Source organism: Mustela erminea, chromosome 3, assembly GCF_009829155.1.
Source record: "Mustela erminea isolate mMusErm1 chromosome 3, mMusErm1.Pri, whole genome shotgun sequence".
Taxonomy (NCBI): domain Eukaryota; kingdom Metazoa; phylum Chordata; class Mammalia; order Carnivora; family Mustelidae; genus Mustela; species Mustela erminea.
The window spans coordinates 104,899,880-104,911,951 of NC_045616.1; the positions used below are offsets into that span (position 1 = coordinate 104,899,880).

General features: G+C 48.9%; 1 protein-coding gene across 3 annotated transcripts in view; it reads left to right on the forward strand.

The window, feature by feature from the left end:
- The first annotated feature begins 4,378 nt into the window (after positions 1-4,378).
- LCP2 (lymphocyte cytosolic protein 2) overlaps positions 4,379-12,072 on the forward strand; it is a 56,403-nt gene continuing 48,709 nt past the window's right edge. The window contains exons 1-2 of one of the 3 annotated variants that reach the window (XM_032337043.1): positions 4,379-4,698; positions 9,453-9,515. In XM_032337043.1, the coding sequence (XP_032192934.1) occupies positions 4,621-4,698; positions 9,453-9,515 (141 nt within the window). In that variant the 5' untranslated portion in view covers positions 4,379-4,620. The remainder of the gene's footprint in view (positions 4,699-9,452; positions 9,516-12,072) is intronic. The other 2 variants (XM_032337042.1, XM_032337039.1) reach the window with 2 other exon arrangements.

The following is a 12,072-nucleotide window of genomic DNA, read 5'->3' on the forward strand; positions in this document are numbered from 1 at the left end:
TTGACAGGAAGTCCAAATAAGCACTTCCTCCCACCTACTTTCAAACTTCTGAGGTACCTCAGTGAAAACAGCAGAGAAACAGAGAGGATGAAAAAGACATTTTTTTTTTTTTTTTTTAAAGAATGAACTTGTCAGCTTTGAGGAAGTGGAAAATATTGCTCCTCGTTGTCTCGCATGTAACAGCTGATTCCTGCTCTCCTCATGTGTATCCCAGGATGGGGGAGGTGAGGACTGTGTCCAGTCTGGGGTGTCAGGCACATATTGGGAGCTACTGGGACAGACTAGAGGATGGCCTGAGGAAGGGCAGCTATGGGCGGGCACCAGCATCACCCCACGTTTCCCACCCTGCAGTCTCCAGGAGCTCTGGTGAACATGGCCCTTGCACCTCCCCAGGTGATTGCATGGCAAGCCTGTCCCCCCAGCACACCCATTCTGAGGTAGGGTCACCATGTTGTGTCTTAGTGTATGGCCACTGGGTGTGTGGAAGCACCCTGCTCAGAGAAGTGGTCAGGGCGCCTTCTGGGCTTTCCTGTGCTACCCTCTTGTGTGGGTGCAGGCCTTTGCCATCAAGAAGGATTGCACACAGATGGCGCTTCCACTACCGGCCTCTGAGGATGGAGGGGAAAACTGTCCCCTCCTTGTGATGGTGACATCTGTGGTTCTTGTTCTCTCTATAGGCAAACCCACCCAGGCCCTAAGGACAGTTCAAGAGCAATTCGTTCCAGCAGTGCCTCACTTCGAGTGGCCCAAGCAGCCGTAAGATGTTGGTGGAGGTGAGGCTGGGTTCCACCCACGCGAGGGCATCTGTCTCCACCACCCACAAGGCCCCATGTCGTCACCTTCTTTGTGCCTCACGCCCCCACTTTGGCCTCTCTCCCCAGCCAAGACCCTCGGTACAAGTCAAATCCGAGTAAGTGTGTCCTCTCACCCACCATCTAAGCCTTAGCAGCCTCTCCTAGGAAGCCAACACTCTCCCCTCCAAAGGCTTGCCTTCCGTTCTCTCCTGGTGGCCAAGGGCCATCCCCAGACCCTTCCACGTGCAGAAGCTGCAGCTCCCAAGTCTCTTCTAATGAATCGCTTATCTTTCTCACCTCTCAAATTAGCGGAGAAGAAGACAGTCATCTCCTCCCATGAGTCTGCTGTGGGTTAGCAGGAAAAGAGGGGGCTTCAAGTCCAGGTGGGGTGGGGGGAGGCAGGGGGAGCGGGGGAGGTCCCTGACTCTTGCAGTATGCAATTCCTGCATCTGCTTTGAGTCTCTAAGATCTAAAAATCTGACACCTCACTCCCTAGAGGTATCACTCTCTTGTCTATAAGCTCTTCGATTGCACTTTTCAAATTCTTGTCCCATGAGTCCCTGTTCCTTATACTGGCATGGTGTTCTTAGTGTGCGCTGACTGTCCCTTCCTAATCTGGACAAAAGATCCCAAAGTCTGAGAAGGCCTCTGCTAACCTTTCCATTTGCTCCTTCCTGGGTTTCTCCACCAGCTCAGGGAGAGGGAGGGAAGGGAGAGGGCATTCCCACCCAGGCTACAGCTTTTCATCACTGTGCCTTACCTGTCCCTCTCTCCACTCTGCTTCATGCTTGAAGCCAAGACCGATGCCTGCTAGAGGATTGGTGTGAGCTGGCCCGGCCTTCATTGCTGCAGTGTCCCTTCTGTGCTGGGCTGTACCAAGGGGCTGCCATTAGGACTCTCCTCAGGCAAGGAGTGGGCCAAGCAAGCTGACCTGCGCAGAATCACTGTGGTCCTTCTGGCGTCCTGAACCTCTCCTGGGGATAAACTGGCCCTGCCCCCAGAGCTTCGGGAGCCCTCAGCCAGAGGCAGGAGATGTGAAATTTGTGAGTGTTGGGAAATCACCGAGGTCTGAGGAAGAAGAAAGACTCCAGGCCTGAGGCAACCCACTTCCTCTCGAGTCACTTGTTCTTGTCTATTTGGTGGCTCTTCTGAGGAATGGGCCTCTGGCTGTATGGGGTGGGGGCACCAGAGGCCTCATAGAAGGTGCTGGATCCTCTTTATAAGTTGTCCAGAATGACAAGCTACCTTGCCCTTCATGGAAAGGAGGCTGATAGAGCAGGACAGAGCACAGACTCTGGAGACAGAGCTGGGTTTGCATCCCTTCTCTACCAGAGTGATTTATGCAACATCTCAGAGCCTTGAGGTGACAGAAAAGGAAGGACAGGGACTCTGGACCCAGAGAGGGCACCAGAGAGATCTGGCTGCACAACCCACTTGCTGGGTGCAAGGCAGCAAGTACCTTTACCTCTCTGAGCCTCAGCTTTCCCTTCTGTAAAATAGGAGAGGTGATAGCACGAATAATTAACAAGATTCTAGCCTACTCCCTGGCACACAGGAAGGACTTTAGGTGTTTCACTCACGATGAGCCTTATCTCCATCATCACTGTCGTCCGCATTTCTTACCTGCTGTGTCTCTCTTCTAAATGGGCTCCAAGGACTCTCCATCCTGGCCACACTTACTGGAGCATTCTTTCAAGGGAGCCTGATATTTAGCTATACCTTAATTCAATCTCTATGTTTCTGTAGATATTTATTCTCCTGACTGGGATTGAACATTATTTTTAAAAAAAACGCTTCTGCCTCTAAGAATGATTTTAAATATTCCTTTCCATAGGTGCTGTGTGGTTTTTTTTTTTTTTTGCTCGCTAAGTACCCACCCACACACAGCCCCCTACAGGTCCAGAATATTCACCCTCTGCTTCATCTTCCAAGGCCCTGCTTCAATTCCAGCTAATGCCACAGCTTTTTTTTTTTTTTTCCTTAAAATTTCATTATTTATTTTAGAGAGAGAGTGAGCAAGCGATCAGGGGCATGAGCATGGCGTCGGGGCAGAGGGAGGGGGAGAAGCAGACTCCGTGCTGAGCTGGGAGCCCGATATGACGTGGGGTTCAATCCCAGGCAGACACTCAACCCACTCACCCACCCGGGCACCCCCACAACATCTTCTTTGACTACCCTGCACAGAAGTGATTTCTCTCCTTCCTTCTCTTTTGAAATAGCTTTCTGTCACCGACCACTGTTTGGTGATTTGAAACACCAGATGACCTCTCCCCGCAATGGCGGAGCTTTTGAACAGCAGGGCTGTGCCCTGTCGAGCACAGTGAGTCCTGAGAGCTCTTAGGTCCTTGACCCTGTGCAGAGCACTTGCCTGGGTGGCCTTGATCAATGATGACTCGTGCCTCCAGCGCTCCTTGGGCTGTTTCCCAGGTCATGGGCCTGGAATGAAATGCAGATCTCCTAGTAGCTCAGAACGACCGGAGAGGCTGGAGCAGGGGCAGTGGGGCTCCTTTGTGCCTACGATGGGAACTCTGCATGGCCAAAGCTGCCCTCGGAAGGGCTTCAAGAGTGGAGGTCCTCGGGGACCAAGGTAGTGTCACTCAGTAAATGCAACAGAGCCTGATGCTTTTCTAAAGCACCAGAATGGAGAGCTGTGCGTGAATGTGGGGGCCCAGAGCATTAGCTGAAGCGGAGAACCCGTGTTTAGACGTTTCACAAATGTATTTGCTTTTATGCACTGGATTTGCCCTCTGCCGATGAGGGGTGCATCCTCTGAGAAATGCGAAGGTCTGAGAGCAGCTCAGAGAGCGGCGAGTGCCCATGTCCCGCTGTAGGGCCACTCCGGAGAGTGTACTCTTCGGGTAGAGGATATGGGGGAATCAATGGTGCCTAGAATCTATGGGGAAAACCACAGCAGATAGAGCCCGTGGCATCATCAACAGCAGTTGCTCTTTGTGTGCTTTTGATTTTTTTTTTTTTTAAGTTTATCCTGTTAACTGCATCTTACGTTTATGTATATATGAGACAATTCCTGTTTTCCTATTTTACGGATATGGAAACCAAGACTCCTCGATTTTAAGTCCTTGTGTAGGGTTGCACAGTGTGGAAATAATCCCATCAGAAGTGAAACCTGGGTATGCCCGGCGCAGCCCCTTTCTCAGCCCTGGGTGCCTGGCTCCCTCCTGGAGAATTGCCTCCTAACTCCATGGAAGCTGAAGTAACGTCATCCTTGTCCTTTTGGGAGAGACTGAGGGAGGGTTGGAAAGCGTTACAGAGCCATGCTCCTTACCCCCGCAGTTTGCTGATGGGGGAGCTTATGTATATTTGAGGTCAACTGTCAAAACTGGTTTTCATCTGCAAAGACCCAGTCAAGCAGGACGGCGGTATGACTCTCTGGGTGCCAGGACTTTTAATGAAAATGCGCTTGGGCTCACACCGGAGTCTAGGGCCTCCTCACTGCCCCTCCCGTGGGGTGGGGGTGGCCAGGAGGCCAGGACCAGGGCAAGATTACCACCCTGGTGCTCTAGTTACCTCTCCAGCCCCTAGAGCTGGGCTTCCTTGTTTACTTATTTAGAGCTGAGCAGAGGAAGTGGTAAAGGAAACTTGCTGAGTCGTTTTCTGAGAAGAGACCATATTTGTTCGCAGAGGAAGCCGTTGCTTTCTGGGATCTGGTTAGAGCCGAAAAGACGTGTGCTCCAACGGGGGGGTTCCAGAAGGTAACTGGGAGTTGGAAGAGCCAAGGACATCTCTGTGCTCTGGATTCGGGGTTCTCTGTCCATGGCTGCAGCACCTACGCTCCGCCTGTGAGTTCTATCCCAGGAGCACAGCTATGGCATTGAAGAATGTGCCCTTTCGCTCGGACGTCCTGTCCTGGGACCCCGACAGCCTTGCAGACTATTTCAGGAAGGTGAGCCTTACTCTCTGGTCGGTGTTGAGGCTGGTGGCCTTCGGTGGGCTGGACGGAGGCTTGGAGGAGGAGTCTGGGCAGAACATGAGAGGTGCAAAACAGAGTGGGGATCGTCCAAGCCCACGGCAGCCTTACCAGCTGAGCGAGCGGGGTGTAGATGAACGTACACGCTGAGTGCACCTGGCGATGAGTTCCAGGGAGAAGGGGGTGCCTCAGATGGACGTGCACCCATTAAATGCCAGGCCTCTGGTGTGTGCTCCCTAGGCAGTGTCCCGTTTAACGCTCTTTGAGATCGCCGTCCTCTTGGCTCAGCTGCAAAGCAGGCTCAGGGAGGTTACAATGGCCCAAAGCCCCAGGGACTACATGTGACACACCTTTCTGGCTTCAGAGTCCATGCTCAGAGACTCGAAACTGCTGTAACCACTAATGAGATCGAGGCTGCTTATTAGAAAGGGGTGAATGGAGCCCTGGGTGTGGGAGAAAGCAAAGGCAGGGCAGGAGGGCTGGAGAAGGCTAGGACAGACAATGCCAGAACTGGCGTCTGGGCAGTCATTGCTCCTGACCTGAAAGAGGGCTCCTTAAGCCCTAAGGGAGAATGGAGTCTTGCTGGAGCTCTTGGAAGGTCTTATGAAGCAGGCAAGAGAACTGCTACGAGCTCCAGGTTGTGATCGGTTGAGATAGCTGGGGAAACTGAGGCACCTAAGAGGAAGAATTTTGCCAGCAGGGTCAGAGGCCAGGCTTGTGGCCAACCCGAGACGGGAGTGATACTGTTCTGTGTACTGGCCCTGGAGGGGCTGTTCAAGGAACCCTGTGCTTGGTCATCTGCTGGGGGGACCACAGGCCACACATCTGCTTGGGGGAGATCCCAAGCCACATGACTCAGGGACTCTCCAACTCTGTTCAAGGGATATCCCTCGGAAGGGACATCTGAGCTTCTAACAGCCCTGTCCCTGGAGGCTTCTATGGAAATCAGTTGACACTCCAGATGGTTATACAGATGTGATTTTAAGGTCAAGACTTTCAAGGTCATTTGAGTCAACTTTCTGTTTTTCCTGGGAGTGGAATGGGGTTCTCTGGGACACAGAGACACCTGGGGTCTTTATAGTGCCTCTCTGCTCCCCCTCCACCTACAGGAGAGACATGCACGGATGTAGAAGCGGGTGTGGCGTGAAAGAGGCACAGCCCCAGGCCCTGTTATTTGCCGCTTTGTGTACAACTCGCTTTTGTTCTTCTTTCCTCCAAAAGGTCACAATAAGCTTAGGTTTCAGCACTGTGGGTGCAAAGGTGGTTGGGACAACTGACTTTTGAAGTGTTTTTCTTAAGTGTAGACCAAATGGGTTAGGACAAGAAGGTGACATTTGTCAAGATGCTATAAAGTTGCATGTTACGTCCATTAAAGAAAAGAGAAAATGCTGAGAATGGGTGAGAGGATCCTGGGAACGGACTGAAAGGCCCAGACAGGCTCCATCGTCAGTGTGAGAAGAACTGTGGACAACGACGCCACAGCAGAATGCATGGACAAGTCCCCCCCAGGGCGGGGAGACGGATGAGAGGTCAGGGGGGACTCAGGGCGATGGCCATCTGCCTGGGCTGGGGGGAGAGAGAGCCTCCTTCTTGGAGAACCCAGACCCTGGGATACATCTGCAGCACTGGAACAGGTTTCTTCTCCTGACATAGAAAGGAAGAAGGAAGGAAGGAAGGAAGGAAGGAAGGAAGGAAGGAAGGAAGGAAGAAAGGAGAAAGGAAGGGAAGAGATGGAAGAAAAACGACGGGAGGATGGGATTAAAGGGAATCTGTGATCTGGAAGTTCCCATCCCCCACCGACACAGATGGATTTCCTTGAAATCCTGGGCACTTAATTCCCCCAGAGAGAACATAGCAAATGAACTGGCCACGTAGTCATTTGGGGATGGATCTTAGTCATCAAGGATCCTGTTCAAAGAATCCACGAACAGGTACAATTGCTACTGAAGCGGAGAGGTTGGTCCCCCTTCCGAGACCCCTTCCAGGCAGCTCTAGAGTCAGACACTTTGCTCGGAATCCTGGCTCTACCCCCTGCCAGGGGGTGACCTTCCCTTCTTTACTTCACCTCTCTGAGCCTCAGCTTCCTCATCAACACACGAGAGACACAGCAACTACCTGCATGGTATTGTTGAAAGGATGAAAGGAGATACGGTGTGTGCAGCACTCAACAGATTGCGGGGGGCCAATTTATGTTGGATAGTCCCTTTTCCTGCTGTTCACCGGACCCTAGCTGGGGATGCCCAGGCAGACTGGCAGGCCTTTGTGTCTTACTTAGATATGTGGAGCTCATCCTCTGTCTGGAATGCAAGTCCCTGAGGACAGAGGTCATGTTTTGGATTTCTTTAACCCCTCCAATTTCTTTCTTTCCTTCTTTCTTTCTTTCCTTTTTTTCTTTCTTTGTTTCTTTCTTTATTTCTTCCTTTCCTCTTTCTCTCTCTCTCTCTCTCTTTTTTTTTTTTTTAAGATTTTCTTTATTATTTGAGAGAGAGAGAGAGAGAGCAGGGTGTGAGGCAAAGGGAGAAGCCGACTCTCCGCTGAGTGAGGAGCCTGATGTGGGTGGGGTTTGATCCCAGGGCCTTAGGATCATGACCTGAGCTGAAGGCAGATGCTTAACTGACGGAGCCATTCAGGTGCCCCTAGCCCCTCCAATTTCTTTTGACTTGGCAAGAGAGCATCCCTGGGCCATGCCATGGTAAGGCACTGGGTCAGAGCCATTTCTAATCCCAGCTATGCTCCCAAACCACTGTGTGACCTTAGGCCCATCTCTTCCTCTCTCTGGGCCTCAGTTGTCCCGTCTACAACACCATGTACCTGCTCTAGACCACTGCTTTCAAAAGCTGGGTCCTCATAGAATCCTCTCTGTGCTTGCTAAAAAACACAGTTTCTAGCCCCCAGGCCCAGGTATTAATGAACCAGAATCAAACTTCTGGGGAAGCCCCAGTCCACAGGGCTATCTGTCTATGTAGAGTCCAAGTCAGCAATCTGCAAAGTCAGAACCTTATCTGACAATGATGACAGTGAATGATGAATTAAAGGCAGTTGAATATTCCAAGAACTTCTACCCCATTGCATGGAAATAGAAGGGATGCTCATGGTGTCTCAGATGTTGCTCATGTTCCACACTGACCTCAAAATCAGCTTTTCCTGAGCTTTCTAACATTTATCCCACCCTTTCAAGCCAAGAGATTACAACAATTATTTTCACTTTTTAGATTGATTGACCATTAAAAAAAAAAAAAGACCATAATTTGCCCCCCAAAAGAAGCCTGCCACAAACTGTGAGCCTCACCCTTGTGAGAAGAACCAAAGATTCTCCAGGACAGACTTTTCGCCTTAAATACTGCAGCCCAAAGTATCACATTTGGAGATTTTTCAAATGCAAATTCTTAGGCTGTTGAAAACAAGGTGAAACAGAAAAACTGATAAGATTATCAACTGATGTTACTCTTTGGGAAAGCAACCAAGTTCATTCCTGTTGATCTTGTGACCTATTCTGAGAATCCAGCTTAATTTATCTTAAATAGAGGAAAAAAAAAAAAAACCCAAACAAACAAACAAAAAAACAACTGCGTGCAGAAGGATATCCATGATGTTCTTTCTATATTTTGATCTCGATGGTGTATCACGTACACTTAAGTATGTTTGCTCTACTTACTGTAAGCTATCCTGTTACTAACAAAAAGAAGAACATTCACGGCAGAGACATTAAAGCCTTGTCCTGAGGCCCGATTGTCACCTCTGTCACCTGCTACCCATGGACCTCGTGCAAGTTATTTAACAGTCTGTACCTTTGACCCTGTCTGGAAGAAGTGAGAATTAAAGACTTAAGATTGGTTAAAATACACAGAAGAGTGCCTACCAGATAACAAGCACTCAATAATTATCAGCTGTTTCTATTACCATAATTGGAACAGCAGTTTGGTAAAAAAAAAAAAAAAAAAAAAAAAAACCTAAATGACCAGCAAATAAAGGAGTAATTAAAGAAAATAATATTTAGAATAGGTTTGTGATAACATGAGGCAGTGCCTTTATCATCATTTTAAGGTAATTTAAGAGAAAAAGTTAGGATAATAAAATGAAATAATTAAGTGATAACCTCCATTACGTTTAGAGATATGCTCAGAATAAAGTACTTTTTTTTTTTTTAAGATTTTATTATTTATTTATTTATTTGACAGAGAGAGATCACAAGTAGGCAGAGAGGCAGGCAGAGAGAGAGAGGAGGAAGCAGGCTCCCCGGTGAGCAGAGAGCCCGATGCGGGACTCGATCCCAGGACCCTGAGATCATGACCTGAGCCGAAGGCAGCGGCTTCACCCACTGAGCCACCCAGGCGCCCCCAGAATAAAGTACTATAGGAAACTCATCGAATATTCTCCAAGGTTGTCTTTTGGCGGTGATGCCATGATTGCTATTTATTTTCTTTTTCTCACCTCTTCTCTGTGTGGCCGAGGAGCATATGGCTAGACTTCGTAGGCTTGAAGGCACTTTCTTTTTGTAGAAGTTGGCCCTGAAACCTTCGATGGAGGCAATGTCTCCATTTCAGAGAGTCCCAAGGGGCAAGTGAAAGCAGAGCTGAGGTAGGGATCTGTTAGATAGTGGGGGGAAGGAGGGTAGGGGTCTGGCTAGCCACAAGTACCACAAATTGCTAAGCTTCTGGGGCAGATCAGTAAGGGGAACTAACAGCATGCACCTGCCCACCACTGACAGCACCTTCCTCTCCTCTTTGCAGCTGAACTACAGGGACTGTGAGAAGGCAGTGAAAAAGCATCACATCGATGGGCAGCGGTTTTTGGTAAGTGCTGGTCAGTTTGACACATTGAGACCAAAGCTGTTCCATATGTTTTTTTTTTTAATTTTTTATTTTTTATAAACATATATTTTTATCCCCAGGGGTACAGGTCTGTGAATCACCAGGTTTACACACTTCACAGCACTCACCAAAACACATACCCTCCCCAATGTCCATAACCCCACCCCCTTTCTCCCAACTCCCCTCCCCTCAGCAACCCTCAGTTTGTTTTGTGAGATTAAGAGTCACTTATGGTTTGTCTCCCTCCCAATCCCATCTTGTTTCATTGATTCTTCTGCTGTTCCATATGTTAACCAATCATGGCGGAGCCAACTTGTCTACTCTGTTCTTGGGGATGCTCAGGGTCAAGGCCGGTCTTCAGAATCTCCACACAACCCTTTGCCATCTTCTGAGGTTTTGTATGGCCCTTGCTGTCGTCATCTCTCAGGATCCTATTATCCAGGATACCTCCCTGGTCTTTCACCGATCCCAAGGTGCATTCTAAAGTCAAAGTATAAGGAGGAATCCAAGTACGGTTCACACACACACTCACACACACAAGCACACACACACCCCTTGAAGATCTTTTCAAATGCCATCCATACTTGGAGAAACCTAAGGGGAAGAAAGACCATTTGGGAGAACAGAAGATCCTTTTTTCCCATCTCTCATTCTGGAGTACATACTCACCGAATGGGATAAAGTGTGAGATCACTCTCATCATTCATTACATCCCTCGTTCTCCCTACCATATTCACATAGTTTTTGCCAATTAAACACACATGTGTTAGGACTCTCTCTACTCCCTTATATTGTTGCAAAGAGCTTTAATATAATACTAAGATGCGGTTGTACATGAAGGACTAAGCCCTCGATTGGAAAGAGATGCAGTTCTGAGAAGTGGGAAGTGGTTGGGAGGTGGTCTGAGCATTTCGCCTGAAATGCTACCTTTGCCTGTGGGAAAGACAAACCCCAGCTGTACCGATCTACCTCCTTCCCATCTCATGCTTCCTTGCCCTTCAAAAAGAAGTCAGAGAAAGACTTCAAAAGTCTCATGGATAGATGCTCCAAATCCTAATTTGGATTAGGAATGAGGAGGGCAAGGTGAATTGTGCTTCCTTGCAAGGCATGGCTAGCAGCAGCGAGGTCTATAGCCAGGAGACCTCAGCTTAGAAGGGGCCAGAGACATTACAAGCTCTAGCTTTCTGCCCAGCTCTCGGATCCATTTCCTATATTGCATTTCTGCCATTAACGACTGCTTGAATACTTTTAGGGATGGTGTGCTCACTACCACACATATTTATCTCCCCTTTCGAGGCAGCTCTTAAGTTTCATGCTGAGACTGAACTGTACCCCACTGGTCTGAGTTTTGCTTTCATGCGCCACGTAAGACACGTGTATTCTCTGTTTCACCTACATCATGCTGGAATTTACCCATCCATTCACTTCACAAGAATTTTTCTGGGCTCCCTTTATATACTGAACCATGCCATATCCTGGGAGTATAAAAATGACTAAGGTGTGGTTTCTGCCTTCCAGAAGCTTGTTTTATGGCAATAAGGTATCTTTGGGAAGGCTCCAACCACCCTATTTGCAACCGAGGAAAAGTGTAGGGAGGCGTGATGTGAATTTTCTAAGCTCCATACCTAGTTATTGTACTAAAGCACACACTTAATTTACTTTACAGTTACTGCATGAGTTTTTTAACAATGTTATTTCTTCATACTGAGCCTTGAGCCTGGGGAAAACCTGGAGTTTTATTGTTGTTGATCTTGGCACCTTAGTACTAAATGTAAATATTTCCTTCTGGTGCCTTTACCACTGGGAACTGAGATCTGAGACTCATCAGTGCTGAGTGGACCGGGAGTAAGACCTCTTTGTGGGTGGTCCTGCTTGGGGTCACCTGATACTCTGGGGTCACCTTAAGAAAGCACTTGCCTTCTCTGAGCTTCTGTCTTCTCCTCCTGAGCAGAAGCACATTGGACCAGGTCACAGTAGGTGACAGTCCCTTCCAGTCCCCACAACACTCCCTGTGTGAAACTTAGGCCTGCTAGGACAGGGCTGTTTCCATGGCTAAGAGATGCTCTCAGAGCAGCTGCTCATATGGTCCCGTGTCCAGGACCTGTCAGTCCCTGGACACTGCCACGTATTCTGCTTATCATGTGACCAGGAGCAAGTGGAAAGCAAGGCATTAGGAACCAGAAGAACGGGGAGCAGAGCCTGGTGTCTAGCCCTGCAACTGGGGTATTTGAAGATAGTCTCTGCTGAAACCCCACTCCACCCCAGGTGCTCTGGGTACAGCGTGAGCTCTGAGGGGAGCTCTAATCTCTCATCCATCACTCCGGGTGTTGTAATATCCGGGACCATTCTGCTCCTGAAGACAGCAGAGGAAGTCCGCATTCTCTGTTTCTCTTCATTGCTGGGGCTAGTAGGTCGCTCGCATTGGTGTTGCTGCTGTTTTGGTTTCCTAGTGAGGTGAGAAGAACCTTGTCTGGTGGGGAAGGGGGTGCCGTACTTCCAGAAAGTTGAAAGAAAGGAAGAAAAGTGTTTGGAACTGTGT